The 23,687-nt window shown below is 44.5% G+C and overlaps 1 protein-coding gene across 1 annotated transcript in view; it reads left to right on the forward strand.

Annotated features, from left to right (window-relative positions):
• Positions 1-4,699: 4,699 nt before the first annotated feature.
• LOC147692369 (cytochrome P450 2G1-like) overlaps positions 4,700-23,687 on the forward strand; it is a 331,029-nt gene continuing 312,041 nt past the window's right edge. Inside the window, exon 1 of the mRNA XM_086938589.1 lies at positions 4,700-5,059. Coding sequence (XP_086794715.1) covers positions 4,880-5,059 — 180 coding nt within the window. The 5' untranslated portion in view covers positions 4,700-4,879. The remainder of the gene's footprint in view (positions 5,060-23,687) is intronic.

Consider the following 23,687-nt stretch of genomic DNA (forward strand, 5'->3'; position numbering starts at 1 on the left):
CTGGAAAACAAAGACTGAACAATTGCTCTGTTGCAAACAAATAATACAGCCCCTCATAATCTTTCTCCTCACTGCCCTTCACACAACCATCCAATGCCTTGCAAAAAGAATCCACACAATCTACCCAGGTCTGTTGGGAATCCTTCTGGCTATCTATGAACTTCAGTCTGTACTTTTCTGGGGTCAGATAAACTTTCTAATTAGGGCCCCCTTTATGAAGGGTTACCAATTCTTGTCATGCCCTTCTATGGCCAATAGAGTGTCCCTCGCCTCCTGATGAAAGTGCTCCGAAGACGAGCCCCCAATCTACTTCAGGGACCTTGTGCATTTGAAGAGAAATTTCGTAGGTCTCCAAACATCTGTCTCTGTCGTCTCCTACCACAACATTAGCCACCAGCCACCAAAGTGTGGTGGCTCTATACAGAAGTCCCAGGGCTAAGATTCTGGTCAACGGAGGACTGTCAGAATGGTTTAGTGTTGGTAGAGGAACAAGGCAAGGATGTCCCTTGTCTCCATTGTTGTTCGATGTCTACATTGAGCCTTTTGTTTGTTCTTTAAGGCAGGATTCTATTATTTCTTCATTTAAAATTGGGGACTTATCAATCAGGACAGCGCTATATGCAGATGATCTCTTGTTGTATACCTCAAACCCCCTCGAAGCAATTCCCAGGTTATTTTGGCTTGCGGAGAGCTTTGGCTTGGTTTCAGGTTATACTATTAATAAGGAGAAAACCGAGGTAATGTGTTGGAATAACCCACTCCCTATTCCAGAAGCTAAATGCAAGATGAGATATTTAGGTATTTATTTAACCCAGAATATAGATGACACTCCGAAGGTTAGTTGGGAAATTGTAATAAAGGAGATTAAAAAACTTCTCTCCAGGTGGAACACTTTACCGTTAAATATTTACGGCAGAGTGAATCTTGTTAAAATGATCATTCTACCTAAGGTTACGTTTTTGTTTAATTCTATTCCCTTAGTTTTCAGTAGAAAAGATATCCTTAATTTACAAGGTAGAATAGGGTCGTTTATTTGGGCAACCAAATCTCCAAGGATAGCTTGGAAGAAGCTAAGGAGAGGACTAAGATTAGGTGGTTTAGCTCTCCCTGATTTATTATTTTACTGTTATGCTTTCCAGCTCAAAAACTTTAGGATACTAGCTAATAGATTGGATTTTACTTCAAATAGTTTACTATTCCAGGCTATGCTACAGGATCTCCCTTTTGGTACTGATTACTTCTTGTTTAAATTTGGTGACAAAAAATTTTTCAAAAAAGTTAGGTTGAAAGTTTTAAAGGCTGCTTTATACTACTGGTCGCAGACGTGTAGGCTGTTGTGTATCCAATATTATCATCAATACTCCCCAATTTGGGACTCACCAGGCACCCCAGAGTGTTTATTGGATCAATTGGCTCTTCCCTTAAAAAGAGCAGGGCTCCTGAAGTGGGGGGACTTATGCGATGAATCGAAAGTTTTAAAGTGGGAATTTCTTGAGGGGGTAACCGGAGGGACTTTAACGAGGTTCAAGTTTTATCAATTATCGGCCTGGTGGGGAAGCCAAAATTGGGTCTCAAATAATGAGGAATCATTCTTAGAGTTATATAGTAATTCTAGAGAAATAAAAAGAGAAACGGCACAATGGTATAACATATTACTGAATAATAGAGACAATTTGGAAACAGAAATTAAGAATATATGGGACCCCTCTTCAGTCCAGATAGCGGAGGAAGTAGAGAAATTATGGATTGATTCCTTTTCTTTATCCCAAAAGATAATTAAACCTTCTAATTTAAGAAGGAATCATTTATATACATTGCACAGAGTGTATTGGACCCCGGCGAAACTCTCTAGAATCTCCGGGGCGCAATATTTTTGTCCTAGGTGCAATCTAAGGAGCGCAAATGATATTCACATGTTCTTTGAATGTCCAGAAATATCTAACTTTTGGGAACAATTGTGTAAATTTTTAGAAGAGGTTTTGTCGGTTCCAATTCAGTGTTCACCCAGATTGGTTTTCTTTGGCTTACTGCCTAATTATGTGTTTAATAGTAATTTGTCACAGTTTATTTTTTATGTTATGACCATTGCAAGAAGAGAGATCTGCAAAGCATGGAAGTCTGCATCCCCCCCGAAATTCGCAGATTGTCTTAAATATATCGTGGCTGTGAGTAAATTTGATATTTTATGTGGGGGTGATAAAGCTGTTAGGCTGTGGTCAGCATTGAATGCCTGGATCGAAAACTAATAATAGTCCAATGATTATGCCAGAGGTAAGTGGTCCTGTCCTTCCTTAGTTGCAAGGATCAATCCGAAAGGAAGTTGGACGGGTAACGACCTTTCCTCTGGGCAATCTTCTACAGCTATCCACAAACACGAGGGCTGGAAAGGATAGTTTGTGACAGTGGCTTGAAGAGCGCCTATATTAGAGCAGTCATTAACTGGTGGCATATATGAGGACACAAAAATAAAAAAACAAAAAAAAAAAAAAACATTAGCCACCAGCCTTTTTGGTATGTGCACCCTCCTCTCTCAAAGGGCCTGGTAGAATTGCTGCCACCATCACTGCTGGACTCAACCTATCTGTCCTTGATGTCCAGCTCTCTTGGGCTCAACTCCTGTGCCAACATCATTTTTTTCTCTTCCATAGCCAATCTCTTTTGGCTTTCCTCTATCCCCATGGCAAGCTTTTTATCCTCTAAGGTTTTCTCCTTCTCCAATTTAGCCAGCTCCAATTTAAATGTTCTCTCCTTCAGCCTGTGCTCCAGCTCTTCCTGGGGCAGGTCTTTGGATGAGACGCTGCTCCCTGCCCTGGAAGGGGCCCTCATTCCTGGGAGTAAGTTGCCCATCTACTCCATAGACAGCAGCCCAATGCCTCCTCTCAGAGCCTAGTTCAAGTCATCCACATTCTGACCCTCCTCTAGGGTCTCATTTAGTGTAGTATGGGCTTCTGTACAGGCTCTCCTTCCCCTTTGCAGCTCCATCTTCCTGGTGGTGCTCTTCACAGGAATCCCAACCCCTTTGTAGAAGTCGCTGAGCTGAGCCACAGTTTGACCCTCAAGTTTGGCCAGCTCAAACTCAATTCTTGCAGGATGAATGCAGAACCACCAATCAGAGACAAGTTTTAGTGTAAATTGCAAAAATGCCTATCAGGGAAAATTGAAAACTAAAAATGGCAATTGAAAAGAGTAGGATTTGTTTAATAAGGATCAGAAACAACTGATTAGAATTGGTCTAGATGTGGATAGTAGTGTACAGCAAATTACTGCAAGTCACTGCACAAACACAAAACCTCTCCTCACCGCTGATCACCAGTGTTAGAAATGGGGTTTCTGGTTGGCTAGGGTACCCTCATAGCCAGGCAGAACTCACCACTCTAGTCAGGGTAAGTCAGATACACGCATAAGCTAAACTGTGCTCACCCTCTGGTAGCTTGGCACATATCAAAGCTTATCAAAGAGACAATGTGTAAAGTATTTGGGCAGCACATTAACTACAGTAAAACAGTGAGAACATCACAAAAAGGATACACACCAATTTGGGAAAATAGATATTTTTTTATCTTATTTTAATATGACCAAAACGTCAAAAACCCAGTAAGTATTTCTGAACTACTCACTACTTACATTGGTCTTAAGGTTTGCTAGTAAATAATTTTAAAGTATTTAGTGTGCTTTGGATTTCGCTTTCCAAAAAAAACAGAAACACATATTTCCTCTCCTCTTGTAAGGGTCTGTCTGATTAGCAAAAAAAAGTGCACATTTTGTTATCGCATCCTTGATTTACAGAAGGGGCCTCAGATTTCTGTACGCCTCATTCAGTAACACATATCGCACGTTCTTTCTATTTGTGCCAACACACTATGCACCAGGCAAACGAGGGAATGCCTCGACCACTCACCCCACGTTACATTACCAGCATGTGTCATGCCTGCCCACCTTCAAAACACAGACCCAAGGTGCACCTGAAGAGACACTGACAAAGTGGCAACCAGAGCCGGGGTGCACCTGCAGAGACAATGACAAGGTAGGATGCAGACCCGGGGTGCACTTGCAGAGACACTGACAAGGTGGCATGCATACTCTGCATCTGCAAAAAAACTGACATGGTGGCATTCAGACCCGGGGTGCACATGCAGAGACACTGACAAGGTGGCATGCAGACCCGGGGTGCACCTGCAGAGACACTGACAAGGTGGCATGCTGACCCGGGGTGTACCTGCAGAGACACTGACAAGGTGGCATGTGGCTTACCTTGCTTGTGCTCACCCTTCTGGGGCCTTCAGTGCAGCCTCTAGGGGCATGTAGGCCTCCTTCAGGTCAGTGGTCCAACTATGCCCCAGTGGCCCTTGTGTGCTCACCTCAGCGCGTGACCCCACTCTGAGTTAAATCATGGGTTACCTAGGTGCGGTTGTATTTACTGATCAGCCAGATGTCATAAGTCTATGATAAAAGCAAGCAAATGAGGGTGAACGAAGTGTACGACTTGGCTCTGCAGCAAAAGGTAACCAGTGCCAACTTTTCTCCAAAGACTTCGCTCTTTCGGTTCATGTTTTTCATAATTATGAAATGAGTTCTGAACATTTGCAAACAGTGCTGTGACATGACCTTGATTTGATATTTGCCTGATTGTTACGATGGGGCAATGTGCAAACGATAAACCCAGGGGATTCTGCCAGACTGGAACAAGGGTGGGTCAGGAACATATTTGGTATCAGATGTCTTGCGTTACAGAATGTTTGTGTTTCTGCAATGCAAACAAATTGACAAAGCCTCATGTGACTAACAGGACAACGTGAGCCAAGGTCTTTTCAGGTCGTATAAAGCGGCTGGTCTCAGTTAGATCCGCATTAATGCAAAACAGCAAAGGAAGAATTTTATCATGGACCTTGGAGGGGTGTGGACTCTTTTGCTGGCTTTCGTGATTTCCTACCTGTTTCTTACTTTAGCATGGAATAAAATGTACAGGAATAGGGCGCTGCCCCCTGGCCCGACACCTCTACCAATTATTGGAAACATGCTCCAGTTACCTTTCGGACAAATGGTGAAGTCAATGATGAAGGTGAGTCTTTTTTGTCGTGGTTATTTTTGCGTCATGTTTCCAATGACATATTTGATTTCTCGGATCTGTGTAGCATATTCACCAAGTGCCCTATTACTTTAACGTGACACCACTGGCAGCCAGTGTTCAGTGAAAGCACAGAGGCACAATACTTGTCCCGAATTTCTGTGAGCGAGTGAAGTTGGCCTTACATCATCTAGAGAAGTTTAGGAGGGTAAAAAGTGATCAAGTAGTGTATTTTTTAACTCAGTTTTCATACTAGCTTGATTTAAAGCCAGGGGGCACACATGCTAACTTTGTGTTCCTGGTTTGCAAATAAAGTACAAAATATGTTACAAGTTGACCCCTTTCCTTACTAAATTTGCCATGAATCCCGACCACCGTAGGTTAATAATTTGCTCCAGTAGGCAATTGCCAGCACTTTGTAATGGGCGCAATGTGTATAGCATATGCCAAGAATTATGTACAATATGCTAGTGCCAGATTGTTTCCATTGATTTTGCTTCATATCATGGATGACGCATATGTTGAAGATTACCTCAAGCATGATAGGGTTCCAATTTCTCATGGTTTGCCCCATCCTATGGTTGCCCTCCTTGAGACCAAGACTTACCTCCATTACACCAGCAGCAGAATATTACCCTAGGTGACCAATATATCAAGAATTTCTACCATGACACTAGATAGCAGGGGCGCCTTACTGAACCAAAACAGTCCTGAGAGGCTTTACCCTCTTTCTGTTTGGTGCAGAATGCATCACGAATAGAAAGAGGAAAACACAAGGAGAAATGTGTTAAATCTGGCAATGCCTCGAAAACCATGGGAGTTGGGTAGGAACACCCACACAATTCCCATGGAACACCTCCCATGTGCTGAGTAATGTAACACTGCGATTTGCACTGCATTGCGTTATTACATATATATAAATATATATATATATATATATATATATATATATATATATTAATATATATATCAAGCCATTCAAAGCCAAGCAAAGTGGCTTTGATGGCTTAAAAAATATGACTTTAGGTGTGCGTCGCTCTTGCACCACTTTGCGTGGTGAAAGATTGACGCAAACTGGGTCATAAATATGGCCCTACGTGTTTTAAACTTATTAACTCACACTTACTCGCCATTTGCTCATTCCACTCACTGTCTCCCATGCACTTTCACTGATTCGCACTCACTTACTCTCTACCTCTCTTAGGCACATACTAGTGCCTATTCATCCTCATTAACACATAAACATGCTCACACACATGCATGCACACACAAACTCACTCACTCATAATCTTACTGACACATAAACAGAGCAGCAGCACTTGCTTTTTTAAAACTTTTTTACTTAGCTTGCTTCAGCTCCTGGCTATCCCTCCATGGCAGCAATAGGAAAGGAAACCACCACTAGACATTGGGGCAAATAAGACACCATTTCTGTCTTGGAAATGAGGATCCAAACAGAGCAGTATGGCTAGGATTAACAAGGACAGACCCACCTCAAGCACACTGAAAACTCCTATTAGGGCTGGGAGAACAGCTCTAGCAGAAGCTTTAGACAGCTTCAAGATCACATCATGATACTATTTTCGGCCCTCCTTGGGCACAAGGGTGCACTGATGTGGACCCTGACAGACCCATTGTATCACATTTGCTGTTCTACCCACAGTATTTCAGCTAAATAAAATAGCTTGTGCCTGTGTGAGAGGTTTATAGATGAATTATGTACCTCAGACATGTAAAATCAGGATATCCACCTACACACTGTCTTGCATTTAAACACCTCTATATATTGGCTCCTTGCCTCACCTCCATGAGTCCCCCTCTTCCTCATCCTGCAATCAGGAGCCGTGAGAGTCCGAGGGGGCTAACACGTGCACTGACAGTATTAATTAAACAGGAAAGTTGTGTTTTCATGAAAACTGCTGGTTTGAATAATGAGCACCATGGGCAGAGGGAAGGGACAGTATGTGGTGACTCACAGGTGACAGGGTTGCGCTCTGATGCCCCTCTTGACGATCCACCACTGCAGTGACACTGGTGATATACTGATGTAAATTCACTTTTGTACTGTTTTTGTTGCTTGTCTGATACAAAACAGGGTAACAGGGTAAGCATGGTTTGCTTCTCTACCTAAATGCACAAACTACAACGGGGTAAATGTTCTACATTGTTGCTGTATTGGCATAACAGGGAGCAAAACACAAACATGTTGCTCAACTTCTATAATGTGAAACACCAAACTATGTGAATCCACGTTGAATGCAAAATAATTGGTGATAAATCAGTTTGCTTAATTGTTTTTCTAACGAATGCTCATAATGGATCAGTTTGTTTTGTCTTAGTATATCGATTGTTTACAGAAGTAAATGCATTTAAAGTACCAAAATGTCAAATATTTTCTGCATTACTTTCAAAATGTGCTTATTTTATTTTGAACCTAGTGTGAATATTTTATGTTGTCAAATGAAATGGAGCAACACGTATTTGCTTAGTTTTAAGAAAAGGGTTCAAAAGATAATTGGATTCATTTTATGTCATTGAAAAATGTAAAACTCATCTGGAAACCACTGAATTCCGCCTCAATGGTAATTTGAATCATGAGGCTTATGGGTCAAGTTGTATTCTAGGATAAGGGTATGGCATGTGAAATATGTTGCAGTTCCTCCCATACACTCCAGTCCAGACCAGCCACAATTGGATACTTGTACAACTTCTTTTTTCCTTAAAAACGCAGTGGTCCCAATTAGGAAATAGGACATTTCTTTCCTTTGGGGACGGTTTAATGATAATAGATACATGTTTCTGATCGATTATTTTACTTTCTCTGTGGATGCCCATCATAAATAACGGTTGGCTAAACGTTTCACCTTACTAGCACCTGAATAGATCAATTATCATCTGCATGGTGAACAGTTAACCTTAGCACGGTCTGCACTGCGTCACACCATGGGGCCGATTCCGATCCGGTAAAAAGTGCTCCGAATAGCCGTTCGGAGTGTTTTTCCCGTACGAATCGTACCCTGCAACGTCCCCCGTACGTACAACGAAGTACGATTCGTACCAGGAGCTGGACTCCGTATGAATCGTACAGAGACCGTACGACTCGAATCTCCGTACGAGTCTCACTCGGAGCCCGACATCTGTACGGTTCGCAGCTGGTTTATATGACCCAGCAAGTACGATACGTGTCGGGTATGCACAGTACGACCCTTTTTCTACGGGAGCTGAAAACAGCCATAAAAGCAGAGTTCGTGACAAAACAGGTACGAAACGGCCCCCCTGGGTATGGCGCATACCCCCCATGATCGGCAGGGGACGGCGCATACCCCTGCGATCATGGGGGGTATGCGCCGTACACCCAGTGAACATGGGGTACGCACCGTACCCCATGTACACTGGGTGTACAGCGCGTAACCCATGTTCGCTGGGTGTACGGCGCGTACCCCCCATGATCGCAGGGGTACGCCCCGTAAACCCAGCGAACATGGGGGGTACGCGCCGTACGGTGTGTATGTGATTGTGCGCTTTCCGTACGAATCGCCCCTACCTGACGTGGACCGTACGACTCGCGTCCTGATACCCCGGTCCGGATCGTACTCGTCGGGTTGTAAGGCATGTGTACGAGTCGTACGGTTCACTGTTTCAGCCTTACTATACGTATGGATCGCGACGATTCGGACGGATTGACGGAATACGGATCGTACTACGCGAATCGGACAAACAGGTACGAATCGTACGGCGATGGCTCCGGATGAAAATCGTACGGACGTTTTTTTTCCAGGATCGGAATCGGCCCCTATGTGTTGCACTTTCCTTTTGTAATTTCTGTTTCATATGAGCTATAAACAATTTTATTTGTTGAGAACTGCACAGAATGTACCAAAAGGATGACTGTGTGCCAAGTGCAGTAAATCTATGATTATGCAGAAAATCCTGCAGCCACAGACAGAAGTGCACATTTTTCGGTATTAAGAATTGTGGGAGTAACAATAGCATGAATGCTCAAAACTCTATACTGAGTTACCAGCATTTTAACAACAAACGCTAACGGGTTATTCAATGGGGTGCAGTTTTAAGAAGTACTATGGGCCACATGTATCAACATAAGCAATAATGATTACCTAATTCTGATTTTCTGCAAATCACAATTAAGTAGTTGCTATTCCTAAAGTACTAATCTGTGAAACTCCAAGAGTTTCATTTAGCGATTCCTAGGGGGCTGCAAATTGACCTACTTTATTAATGTTTATGAGGTAGGTCACAATTTGTGACTCCTAAGGAATCTCTAAAATCAACGGGATGGTGGCCTGATAAGGTCAGCAGATGACCATGTCCGTCAGTAATTTTCAATAAAGCATACATTTTTTTTCCAAATGAAGCTCGTTTGCGTTTAAAAGAGAAAAATTAAAAATGTTCTTTTCATTTTTTAAGAGCAGGCAGTGGTCCATGGGACCACTGCTTGCTCTTAGAAAACGTTTTTGACACCATTCCCTAGGGGAACCCTTTCCCTTTGTGCATTTTACAAAGGGTTACCACCAACTTGAAGGTGGTGGTGAAATGCAAATTTTTTGTGACCACATTCACAGCAAAAAAAAATAATAAATACCACTGCAATTCGCTGTTCACACGTTTCTATGTAATGGGTTTTGATGTCAAAACCAATTTTCAACAAAAGAAATAGTACAAATAATGAAGGTTGAGAACTTGGAAGTTTCAGCAAATGGATTTATAAATCAATCCAGATCAGTACAAAGTCTATTCTACCAGCCGACTCGTGTTTCGTCACAACGTGTTACAATTGTGACTCTTCAGGGCTGTATGTAGTGATGGGCGAAGGTTTCGGTAGAGAACGTATCAAGGCCACAAGGTGGTAGTCTGAGTCTATATTGGGTGCCTATATTTCCGCCGCATTAAGGGACACGCTAATCAGAGGATTTACCTGCTGTCTTGCTCCTGGTCTCCCCCCGCTGCCGCTGTTGCTGCCTGTTGTGCACGGCCGCCGAGTGGGGGAGACTCCGTCATCCAGAAGCCCCTGCTGGCCACGCCCACACCATCATGTGCCCGGTGGCGCTTTAAATTGCGCAAGCACTCTGGTGGAGTGGGTGCCTATATTTCCGCCGCATTAAGGGACACGCTAATCAGAGGATTTACCTGCTGCCTTGCTCCTGGCCTCCCCCCGCTGCCGCTGTTGCTGCCTGTTGTGCGCGGCCGCCGAGTGGGGGAGACTCCGTCATCCAGAAGCCCCTGCTGGCCACGCCCACACCATCACACGCCCAGTAGCGCTTTAAATTGCCCGAGCACTCTGGTGGAGTGGGTGCCTATATTTCTGCTGCATTAAGGGACACGCTAATCAGAGGATTTACCTGCTGCCTTGCTCCTGGTCTCCCCCCGCTGCCGCTGTTGCTGCCTGTTGTGCGCGGCCGCCAAGTGGGGGAGACTCCATCATCCAGAAGCCCCTGCTGGCCACGCCCACACCATCACGCGCCCGGTGGCGCTTTAAATTGCGTGAACACTCCCGCGTCGTGGGACGTGTGCGGGTCTCGCCGGGCTAAGCCCGGGCAAAGGGCGGGCCGTCTACGGCCGTCCGAGGCCATACGAGGCTGGGCTGGGCCCCTTCTCTGACATTACAGATTTCATGGTTAGTAGTTGCCTTTATCCTACATATGGCGAATGACAGTGTGTAATAGAACAGCCAAATTGCATTTACGCTTTCAGAGCAATCAGAGTGTGGACTGTAATCGGTGAACTATTAAAGCGCTTACTTTGTACTTGTGGTTCGTGCCCCCAATTAATTATTACGGGCATATTGGGTCGTATATTTATCTGATCTGGAGAGTACAACGACTGTAAATTGATTTTGAAGCTAGCTGACAGTTACACTCATAATACTCGCTTGTATGTTGTAATCTCTCTACCTAGGCTTTATAGGTCTCTACCATAGCTTTATAATTGTTTCCCAGATACCCAATAGCCCTTTAGATTGCTGACAATATACTCATTGAGAACATTTGGGTATTTTAAATCCCATAGGTGTGCAGTATAATTGGGGGGTCATGACTTCCAAGCATAGTGGCGCAGGGGCAAAATAAGGGGTTGGGGGAAGTTTTGCTGGTACTATGGACGCCTTTTTGGTTAGAGCAGGGAATATGCTTCAGCAGGAAATAGTGTTAACTGAGAAAAGGCTCTCATTAGGAATCTACGCTGCCCAAAAAAGATCATCCATAGGTAACATTCAACTTGTCATCTTGAATCTACAGCCCTACCTTTAATTAATGTCAATACTTCAGATCATTCACAGGGGGCCACGGGAGGCATAGCCCTAAGCCCAATCATTGAAGTGAGGGCTGGGCATAATAACTCATCTGTGGAACGCATCACTGATGTAGTAAACACTGTTCCTGTGGCCGCTCGAGACATGAGCGTAACACCCCCAAATCCTTCTATTGTGTGTAGTGGCCCTGATGAGATTCTCCCTGAAATCAATACACATATAATCTCTAATGTAAGGGAAGTTCATGACACACGATCGACCAGGCCAAAAAGGCCAGCTAGTGAAAGTATCGGAGCAAATGGAAGGCGAGCTGAGCCTTTGGCAAAACGCACAAGGGGTGGCCCAGCAACACGGTCTCAAAACAAGATCAAAGGGAAAAGTGAAGTCAATAAAGTAAAAAGACAAGTAATTTTGATCCCAGGGACGAGCGTGAGGAAGCAGTTACCTCTATTGTTAGTGATACAGATGACCCAGGGGGCTCACAGGCTTTCTGGGTACGCATGGAGTCCCTGATATCATCTTCTCTTGCCCCTTTTTGGTCCAGGTTAGAGGTTCTGGAGAATAAGAACAGTATCCTGGCCAAAGAGTTTAAAGTAGGAACTATCTTACATCAAGAAAATGTGGGGGGAGCAGGTACATTTGCTATGGCTACAGGGAATTTTCAATCAAGTGGGACTTTGGTCACGCAGGCTAATTCTATGACCGCAAACCCTTTGATCTCTGGAAACGTTAGTAAACTCATCCCAAAATTACCAGTGCCAGAAGGGACTGTCCTCTTGAACAGCCAGACACAACTAGTTAGTCAACCACAGCAGAATCTAGCCCAAATAAGTAATTCTCAGCATGCAGTGGTGATCCAAACCCAATCTGTGAATAACCCAACTGGTATAAAAAATGTGCCCAAAATAGGGCAAGTATGTGGACCTGATAATCAAAAGCACGACTTATGGTTAAAACCAGCTAAATATGTCATAGATTTACCCCCAGCATCAAGTCCCTTGGTGGTAGTTTTGGCTGGCGTTCCCTCACTAAGGGCAGATCAAACTGAAACATGGGCGGAGCTAAAAAATAAAACAGTGGACTGGCTAATTAAGCACAAAGGCTTTAAATCTTTTGTTTCAAACCATATTTTGATGGTTCGTAGAGTGGCTTGGCTTGGGAAGGCATCAAAAAAAATAAGGGGCGACTGTGTCATTATTAATTTTGACAGATGTGATTTTGTTTTACCGGTTTTGGAAGCACAGGATTATTCTTTTACCACTACATGTATTGTTGCCCTATCATTGGGCTATTTTTATAAACCTCAAGAAAGATTAGAAGGGGGGACTAACTCACACACCCCGATCTCAAACCGATATGAAGTTTTATCAGGTTTAGATGATCAAGGCTGACTGCAGGTCAGGCATGAGCCTGAAATGCGACAGCCTGTTATTAGGCAAATGGTAGAGGGAAGTGTGACATCTATTATAGCTGACTTAGAGGTAGAACCCATTAATGAGCAGGCCCAACTTAATTTAGTGAGCACCCTGACCATGGGAGAAAACACAATAGGCAAGGCCGTGACTATGAATAAGGTAGAGATCCTCTCTTGGAATATCGCTGGGCTGCGGTCCAAAAGAGGGGATAAAACCTGGGAGGATTTCTTATCCACAAGTCATATCATTGTGTTGCAGGAAACTTGGGAGGCGAGAGACACCTTTCATTTAGATGGTTATCTCTCTTTTAATAAGTTTGCTCAACCATCCACAATGGGGAGGCCGAGGGGGGCCTTTTGTTATTGTTTAGTTTAAAATTATTATATAGCCCAGAGTTAGTTGTGTCTAACTCTCCTCACATCTTTGCTGTTAGGCTGGAGGGTAAAAATAGCCTCCCAACTTTATTAGTGGTACCTTTTTATAACTCTTTTACTAGGGAAGATGAATTAGACCATTTGAAAGCATTGTCTGCTTTCCTAGATGATTTTTAAACAAAAAGTGATGCTCCTTACCACCTTATAATTCTTGGTGATTTTAATATTCATGTTTGCCACCTAAATTGCTTGCAAAATACTGAGTATGAATCCACTTCACAGGGGCCTATGCATTTTGAGCATACGAGAAGCGGACTGTATTTAGAGAGTCTTTTAGCAGCCCACTACTTGTTTTGCACTGAACAATCAGGCTTTTTAAACCCGATCCCAACTTATACAGGTCAGGGCCACAACAGTATTATTGATTATATTTTAGTGTCATGCCCCCTAATGGACCGTATGGGCTCTTTTGGAGTTAGGCAGTTTGGGACGAGCGACCATAACCCTCTTAGGATGGACAATGAAATTGAGGCCCTTATATCTAAGACACCTTTGGCTCTTATTTCAAATGCTAATATAGGTACTAACTGCCAGGGACGAAGGCTGAGATGGGAGGTAATAACCCCTGCTGACTTTCTTGGTAGACTGTACGATAGCAACCGTGAAGATTTTAACCTCTGTATTAATTAATTCGGGATCGCATCATTAATCAAATAGCGGCCAATTTGATTCGGCGAGGCAAACCAAGGCCCAAGAAATTTTAAAATTGGTTTAATCAAATGTGCATTATTGCACACAATGCCCTAATGGCGGTCTTGAAGGCCCCTGTATGGGACGTAATTAGTATCGCCGAAGCCAGGAGGAGCTATAAAAATGCAATTAAGTCACGGAAAATTGAACTTAAAGAGATGGCTTGGGGGTATTGTGTTTTTATCTAGGAACCTAAATCAATATTGCTATTTTATGCCCTTGTACGGCTATAATCAATATTATCCCTATAATGGCATAAGAATCAGATCCATATTTAGTAAATAGCCCTTGCAGTCCAAAGCACGGCAAAGCTATTTCCTCGGATTCCTAGAGAGCACAATGAGTTCTTTCGACACACCAAACGTCCAGCAACCTGGGAAATCCCCATTTGCTTTTGTTTTGATTTGTCATTGAACTCCTGCGAACACTAAAGGAACAGTCAGTTCTTAGTGACATCTTTATTGACGTCTTATGTCCAAACCTTACGTCAAACTCGGCACCTTTCAGGTATAAATATACCAAGGTTGCCTTAAGCAAACACACGGTGGTGGTTTTGGAGCGGAGCAGCTATCTACTTGCCCAAGAGCCCAGCTGATGTAAGAGCCCACGGACGCTGCCCCTCCCTTTTGACGCACTGAGAGAGACGCTGTCTTTTCTCCTGTCGAGAAATCCAGCTCCGGTGTTCTCAGCCGCCTTCGCGGGCTGCTGGAATATCGAGTCCTGAAAGAGAGATACCAGACCTCCTGCATTCTAATACCCAGGTACGGAGCTGACTAAACCCTTAAAGAGAATTCTTGAATCAGATTCTTGGCAAAACCAACTTAACTTAAACTGCTACTTACTTACTCCTTCCCACGTATTAGGCTTAGGTCAGGTACACCGGGGTAGGCGTATTTAGAAGCACCAGTTGAGTACGTTAGTCAATGTATATATGTATGTATATATTTTATCCATTTTAAAGTATCTTATGGCTAAGAAACCATATCAATGCTTTTACAGTATTATTTCATAATACTCCTTTTACTGTACGCACTTTACTTTACATTAAGTATTGCAATTATGGCAATTCATTTCTCTTGCATGAGAAAGAAGACTGCTCAATAAATGACGCCTTTTATTGAAAACACCCGTCTCTCTTTTCTCTGCACTCTGGTGAAACTAAGTACGCACAAATGACTGAGTGAAATAGCTGTCTATTGTTTCACACGACTCTAGAGATACACTCTTATTCTGAAGGAGCAAAGTTGTCATGTTATATGGTTGTCAGAAGCTAATCCATTCTTGTCTAGCCAGGGAGGTTAAACTCCTCCTCGTTTATTCGAGAAAGTTTCTAGTGACCTCTGAGCTAGCTGGCAAACCTTAAGTCTAATATAGTCAGTAGAGACCTAGTCGACCTCAGTACTACGTCTACACTGCTGAATATATTATTCCAATGCGCAGAGCCTATTGGGAATATAGGAACTACACTACATGGCGCCCAACGTTTGGTAAGGCGATAAAACTAATGCAAGACGTTAGAGTAACTCAGTCGTGCTTTTTCACACAGACCCTTTTTCCCGTAAATACTCCAAAAGACGTCTGGAGTGGGTAAGAGGTTAAAATCCGCCGGAACTTAGTAGGAAGAGATTCCTATGTATAGTTTTTGGTTTAGTCAACGTTGAAGGATACAGTGTTCCAAAATATTGTGCACCTAATCTTCATTTCCTTGAAACTTGATCTGCAAACAAAAACTTTCCGCCAGTAAAATGGGGGACAGTGAAGCGAAAGGGAGGCAGCTAGAATAGCAGCTCGACTCCTAGAGGATGACACAAGTCTCCTACAGACTGACCCGAATGCTATACTCATTCCGGTCAACATAAGAAAAACTATAACTCTTAAACTTATAGAAAACGGACTGACATGAATGAATGAAAAATAAATTTATTTAGCGCACGTTCACCAACGGCTTCTTGGCGCTGTGGATGGCAGAAGAAAAAACTGCTAGTTGATAACCTAACCAAGAACCAACTAATCGAGGGCATCAAGAAAATGACCAAATTCTCAGAGTCTGTCTAAAGATGGAATTTTTAGAGGGAGAAGGGCTGAAAGACAGCTAATCAAAGGCTTGAGAAAACAACCAGGTTTTCAGGGCCTTTCTAAAGTTTGAGTAAGAGGGGATAAGACGAAGATCCTGGGGCAGAGAGTTCCAAAAGAGGGGAGCTTGAAAAGAAAATCTTAGTCCACCCAATCTTTTCCGTTTAAATGGACATGACGATAAAAGACTAGAGCTCGAAGAGCGAAGGACTCGAGATGGAATGTATCGATCCAGATGGCAAGAGATGAATGCCGGGCCTTGTTGAGCGAGGGCTTGATGAGTAAGGCAACCCACCTTGAAGAGGCACCGCTGGATCACAGGGAGCCAGTGCAAGCTCTTCAGGAGGGGCCTCACTGAGCTTGTCCTGGGCTGGCGGAAGACCAGCCTGGCCGCTTGGTTCTGGATCAGCTGGAGCTGGCGGGACTGATAGAGGGGAATCCCCGCATAAAGCGCATTTCCGCAATCAATACGGGACATGACCAGCCCAAGCATGGTCTGAATCAGGGCCTCATGAGTGAGGAACCTGCTAATCTTCCTGATGCGGCGAAGATGGAAAAAGCAGGCAGAAAGCACCGATTTAATTTGTGGTTTCATAGTCAGGTCCTCACTGATGGTGACTCCAAGGCTCTTGACTGAGCTCGCCGGATGAGGGGCACTACCCAGCGAAAGCGGCCAATAGTTGGAACTCCAAGGATTGGCCGGAGGCCCAGTCAATACAATCTCGGTCTTTCCAGGATTCAGCTTGAGTTGGTTAGCATTCATCCAATTGCTGATAAACAACATAGTGGATTGGAACCTTTCGATGGAGGTAGGGGAAGAATCAATGTCAAAAATGAGCTGGAGATCATCCGCATAATTGAAGACGACCCCTGATAGCTCTCGCAACTTGACAATAAGGGGGGAGATATAAAGATTAAATAATAACGGGGAAAGGGAAGAACCCTGCGGGACTCCACAGGTCAGGTTTTTAGGTTCAGATGTGAACGGACCAAGGCAAACGCCTTGCTCACGATCCTGTAGAAAGGAGGTGAGCCAACTCAGCGGGGTGCCCCTGATGCCGGCGCTCTCGACCCGTTGAAGAAGGAGGTGGTACAGTCATATTCGTGGTAGAGGCCCATGAATATCGGCAGACAGAGGTGTTCTATTCATGGATAAACTTTCCAGCAGCAAACGCTGTAACACACGAATTCCACTATTACAAAATAGAGGAACCTCCGAATGAATACACTCCTTTCGAGGACGTTGAAATCCCACTAAATTACCAAGAGCACCTGCTCTGGTTTAAAGGCGCCCTAAAACATAATAATCACATCACCAGGCTCGGTCCACTAGGTAGACCAGGAGCAATGTGGCCGGTTCTAGCCAGCTACACACCACATCCAGACATTGATAAAATGTCAAGCGAAGAACTCTTAGTTAAAATAAAAGAATTAACAAAGGCATATAGAGAGTTAGTTCAATTGGCAATGGAGGATATAACTTACCTCCAGAAATTGAAAGAAACAGATATAACAGACCAACCAATTGAACTTGCCAGAATCATAGAAAAATCCTATGAAGAACTAGGTAGAGATAGTTTGGGTGGAAAACCGGTAAAACCCCAACTAACTGAAAATCCTGAAAAGATATTTATTAAAAATAATCTAAACACTCCAAAAAAGAGCTGGGATGGAAATAAACAATCAACTCCCAAAGAAAAAAGATTCCAGTACAGAGGAAGGTCTCCTCGACGGAGAGAAAGATCTCCGGACAAAGGACACAAGTCTCCCCAAAGGGAGCCCTCTGAGAAAAGATACAACCTTAGAAATAGGGATAATTTGAAAAAGCCTGATAGATATGAAGATATTAATACACGTCCCTCTCGATCTTTTCAGACTTCCTCGCAGAAATCGGAAAGAAGAGGACGGTCAGAACACAGGGAAGAGAACGTCAAGTCCAAAGACAAGGAACCTGCTCAAAGTAAAAATTACAATTTCCAAGAAAGAAGGTAGCCAGTATTAAAATAATCAAACATGCCGAGGACACTGAGGACACAGCTGAAAAACGGAGAGTGGGCCCAGACTATGCTAGACAGCGCAGCAGAAGTGACAATAGCTCGCAAGATCCTGATGAATCATCTGGAGACAGTGGACACGAATTAATACATTCAGGTGGAAACTGCAGATACCAGAGTTAGCAAACCTCATAAAATATACAAAATAACATTGCGTATAGATGGAGATAAGACTAGGAAAGTAAGGGGTCTATTTTGGGATAACCTTTCAAAAGGCTATGACATCCTATTAGCTGAGAAAGACTGGCCACCAGAGTTTGTCAGGGAGTGCCCTCATGGCGAAGAAATGATTATGCCTGCCTTCTCAAATCATATTCCAATTCATAGAAAATACACATATGCAAGAAAATGGGCTGTAGCTCAAGCTCCTGCATTATATAAAAATCATGGTGGATGGGATAAGGACTCCCCTCCTCACAAAATCCAGTTAAAATGTCAACCAACTGCACAAAGGCTGTACCCAATTAAGCAAGAAGCTAAAAAACAAGTCAGGGATATCTTAGATCAACTTGAATACAAAGGGGTGATCGAAACATGCACCTCTCAAATGAACAATCCCTTGTTTCCTGTCTCCAAACCAGACGACTCATATCGTCTAGTCTTGGACTACAGACACAAAAGAAGTCTTCTTTGCAGACTTCCTCGCAGAAATCGGAAAGAAGACTTCTTTCTCATGCAAGAGAAATGAATTGCCATAATTGCAATACTTAATGTAAAGTAAAGTGCGTACAGTAAAAGGAGTATTATGAAATAATACTGTAAAAGCATTGATATGGTTTCTTAGCCATAAGATACTTTAAAATGGATAAAATATATACATACCTATATACATTGACTAACGTACTCAACTGGTGCTTCTAAATACGCCTACCCCGGTGTACCTGACCTAAGCCTAATACGTGGGAAGGAGTAAGTAAGTAGCAGTTTAAGTTAAGTTGGTTTTGCCAAGAATCTGATTCAAGAATTTTCTTTAAGGGTTTAGTCAGCTCCGTACCAGGGTAATAGAATGCAGGAGGTCTGGTATCTCTCTTTCAGGACTCGATATCCCAGCAGCCAGTGAAGGCGGCTGAGAACACCGGAGCTGGATTTCTCGGCAGGAGAAAAGACAGCGTCTCTCTCAGTGCGTCAAAAGGGAGGGGCAGCGTCCGTGGGCTCTCGGGCAAGTAGATAGCTGCTCTGCTCCAAAACCACCACTGTGTGTTTGCTTAAGGCAACGTTGGTATATTCATACCTGAAAGGTGCCGAGTTTGACGTAAGGTTTGGACATAAGACGTCAATAAAGATGTCACTAAGAACTGACTGTTCCTTTAGTGTTCGCAGGAGTTCAATGACAAATCAAAACAAAAGCAAATGGAAATTTCCCAGGTTGCTGGAGGTTTGGTGTGTCGAAAGAACTCATTGTGCTCTCTAGGAATCCGAGGAAGTAGCTTTGCCGTGCTTTGGACTGCAAGGGCTATTTACTAAATATGGATCTGATTCTTATGCCATTATAGGGATATTATTGATTATAGCCGTACAAGGGCATAAAATAGCAATATTGATTTAGGTTCCTAGATAAAAACACAATAGAAGGAGCTAAGTCAAGCTAGTACCCTGAAAAGTAGTACCCACTTCTAGAAAGTTATAAATAGTCCAGTCTTTGATGAGGCAGACAACACCATCAAGGACTGCATTATCCCCCCAGAAAGATGGGTAGAACATTTTAGTGGCTTGTACTCTGTGAGCACTCCCCCATCGGCTACTTCCTATAGGGACTTTAATCATGCGCCAAAAATTATTTTCCAAGAGGAGGAAGTTATGGAGGCAATTATATCAACATCTAAAGGGAAAGCACCGGGCCCGGACGGGGTTCCGGCGGATGTGTACAGTGCTGATCCAAGTGTGTGGGCAAATATTTTAACTTGTGTTTTTAACGCTGCCACTAAGGCCGGGTTCCCAGCAACTTGGGGCAAAGCAGTCATAGTCCCAATATACAAAAAGGGCTCAAGAGAAGATCCGTCCTGTTATAGGCCAATCTCACTCTTGGACTCTGCGGCGAAGATGATGGGAAAAGTTGTACTAGTGCGGCTGACAGAATGGCTGGAAAAAAAATCCATTGTTTCTGATCTGCAGTATGGTTTCAGACAGGGGAAAATTACGGTGGGCCAATGCCTGAATTTACACTTGATCATAGGAAAGTACACGGTCGCAAAGCAGGGAGAAATCCATTTAGCTTTTATGGACCTCTCTACTGCTTTCGACCTTATAAATAGGCAAAAGATATGGACCTCTCTTTCTGATATTGGGCTGGAACCCACTTTGGTATCCTTCCTGGCTGAAATACATGAGAACAATACTGCTGCGGTCCGTTATAATGAAAATGTGAGTTTAACTGAAGCGTGGCCTGTCAAATGTGGAGTAAGGCAAGGATGTATCCTTGTCCCTCTGCTGTTTTCGCTTTATATAAATAGTTTGGGTGATGCACTAATAACATCCTGCGAAGACATTGACGAAGTGGATATCTTCTACCTCGGCCAGGTATGCTTACAAAGGAAGACCAGCAGTCGGAGGTAACTGAAACATAAAAAGATTTATTGCGCTCGAGCGGGTACACCACCTCACAGCTCCATGTGGCTATGAGGGAAGTGGACAACTTACAATAGTCAGAGACAGCCTTATATACTTTTGTGCTCCATAAGCGTAGGTGGGGATGGATATGATAAATCAGCAGCTGTCAAGGATGATTAATGATCTCCAAACAATATCACGTACTGGTCAGGGCCAGTGACTCTGGAAATATGTATACTTGGCTTGCTGAACACAAATATAAAGGTTACTCACTAAACCCCATCAGTCATCAATAATCTTGTGATACACAGAAATAAAGCAGAACTATGCATAACTTGTGCCAAGTATAAACATGGGCGGGCTTGTGGTTACAGAGTCAGGCGCCCATTTGATTAGTCATCCGGATACAGAGCAAAGGTTACATCTCTTGTGTCAACAACGATTCATTACCATCAGCAGTCTTTTGTTAGCTGTAATCTATTTGGAATTAGTTGGATAGGAAAACTGCGCAAATGAGTCGTTGACCTTTAAGCAACATACCCTGCTCTACTTGTGCGTCATAAAGCGAAGTGCAAACATATGCTCTGGGGTCGACTGGTGTATTAACATTTCTTTGTGCAGATGAAGCGGCCACACCATATGTGCTGAGGTGGCAAGCTAAAGAGACTAATACAAAATGGTGGCTGGGAAACACAAAATGGAGGAGCTTTCGTCCATTACTAAAAACTGTATTTCCACAACATCCCAAGAGTAGGCTCAAAAAAAAATCCCAGCACTGTTATATGCGGACAACGCAGTCTTGGTGGCAAGAACAGCAAGAGGACTGCAATTGCTCTTAGAACGTTTTATTAGTTTTATGGACACTTTTGACCTTACAACTAATTTTAGGAGTCACACTCAATGACGATAGGTGGAAAGAGGGCAAAAAAAGCAAGATTTTTCTGCAAAGGCCTGGAACTGACTAAAGTACCAACGTTCCCATATGTAGGGATAGTATTTGATGAAAGAAGGTCATAGGTGACGAAGCGTACTTTAAAAAAGAATAGCTTAGCTAGGTCCACGGGGGCTGTCCTGGGCTTCGCTAAGCGGATAGGTTCAAAGCCACTCCCAGCCCTTATGAAGATATACAATGCAAAGTGTGTCCCCATGGTTCTATATGGGAGTGAGGTATGGGGTTACACAGATGCTAGAGAAATACAAGTAGCAGAAAATATTTTTCTACGGAAATTACTGTTGCTCCCAGCATTTGCTGCTAATTTTAATGTACATGAGGACGGGGTTGTTGGCTATATTCAAGATCAGATTGCGGTGGCCCCTTTATTAGGCTGGTTAAGAATTTGGGTGCAGAAATCGCCTAATCTAAAGCAATAATCCAGGATTGCATGTCCCTAGATAGAGCCTTTGATATCCCATGGCTCAGATATGTTAAAACACAAATGGATATTTTGGGCAGCCCCGACCTATTTACCTCACCTGCTGCAGTTGATGCAGACCAGGGCCTCTTTGCTGGTTGTGCACCCCACACTGTTCTTCCCCGGGCCGTGCCGGGACCCACCTCATTTACTGGAGTTCCGTTGGGTTCGTGACGAAGCCAGTACAGCGCCGCTGATCACAGGTGCTTCTCAGGGCCCCCTAGTATCAGGCGTGCTCCGCTGCTCTGCCATGCAGTGTGTGTTCAAGGCACTCCAGATCTCACCCCTTCTCTGGCAGCACAGCAGGGCCCAGAGAGGAGCTCCCCGATCGCCACTCTAAGATGGCCGTCTGCCTCCTCTGTGCTGCTCTGTTACTCTCGGTGGTGGAGTCCGCAGTTGTGCCACGTTCACCGCACCGGGCTCAGGCCTTCGTGCAGTGTAGACGGCCATTTCAGGAGCCTGGGCCTGCATCTCAGTTCAGCAGGGTGGACCCATACCTCATTGCAAGGGCCACAGTAGCGGTGCCTTAGGAGGCAAAATGACAGATTATGCACCAAGGCCATTCCCAACAGCCACATCAGGCTCCAGGCACCCTCCCTTAGGGCTGCTACCAGGCACCGTAGTATACCACAGCTCTGGCGCTCATCTCAACGCCAGCTTGTAGTGGGCATCTGCTGCTTCGCCACTCCGGAGTCCGTCTGCTGCGCTGGCTCCGCCCACCGCGAGTCTAGCCCGGACACCGCTCCCGCTGTTTCCTGGATCGAGCTGATGGGGTCAACCGAGTCGAAGAAAGGGCTTAGCTTATGCACTCCAGTGCTTTCCAACCACACCCGGTTCTCCCAGGCTGGGTTAGATAACCGGGAATGGTTCGGCCGTTGACCGCGGCATCGGACAGCGTGGCCATTTGGTGTTGCCCAGCACACCGCGGGGGACCGACGACGCAGCAAATATCAGCAGTGAGTGGGCTGCCACTGTATTGCCTCCGCTCATCAACAATTGCCTTCTGTGACAGTGGTGAACTGCCAGCACCCCCAGGCTCCATGGAGGAAGTGCACAGGGCCGATCGCCGAGGCTGTTAGCCAGGGTGTGTGTGTGCCCTAGGACCGGGCCCGACTCTCTCTGTGTGGGCATGCTACCTGTGTGTGTTTCTGGGTCCCCCCCGTCGGCCTCCAGACCCTTTTGCCTCTGGATCCTTCCTGCTTGAGGACCCATGTTTTGACAAACAGAGAGGGCACACCCTCGCACCTGTGGCGCTACTTGAGGCTCTGTTGGGGCTAGTTTCTGCATTATCTTGGCCTTTGCAGGAAAGGGGCCCAGACAGGCTGTCCGTGGAAATCACCTTTGGGTGCGCCTGCAGCAGCAGGCAGGAGTCATTGACCAGGTGTGGCCAAGTCCTTTGCAGTCCTACAGTCTCGCCTGCATTCAGAGCCCTCCTCTTGAACTATTGGACCACAGAGGGGGTGCGGGCAGGGCCTGACTGGCCTATTGAGGGTTGTTTTCCTCGTGAACTCTGAAGACTGGAGCCTATTGAGTCTCCGCGGGGACCCCTCACTAACTGCAGTCTGGTGCGGCTGAGTGTTCGGGCAGCCTCAGCTGACCGAGTGTCTGGGGCCCCCGGTGGCCTGATTGTTGCTGCAACCCCTTGGGGCCCTATTTTTACCTTGGCCGCAGAGGCGCAAAACCATGGCTACCACCAAAAGCAAAAAGGACAGATCCATTAAGGCCTTGT

This window comes from Lissotriton vulgaris, chromosome 9 (assembly GCF_964263255.1).
Source record: "Lissotriton vulgaris chromosome 9, aLisVul1.2, whole genome shotgun sequence".
Taxonomy (NCBI): Eukaryota; Metazoa; Chordata; class Amphibia; order Caudata; family Salamandridae; genus Lissotriton; species Lissotriton vulgaris.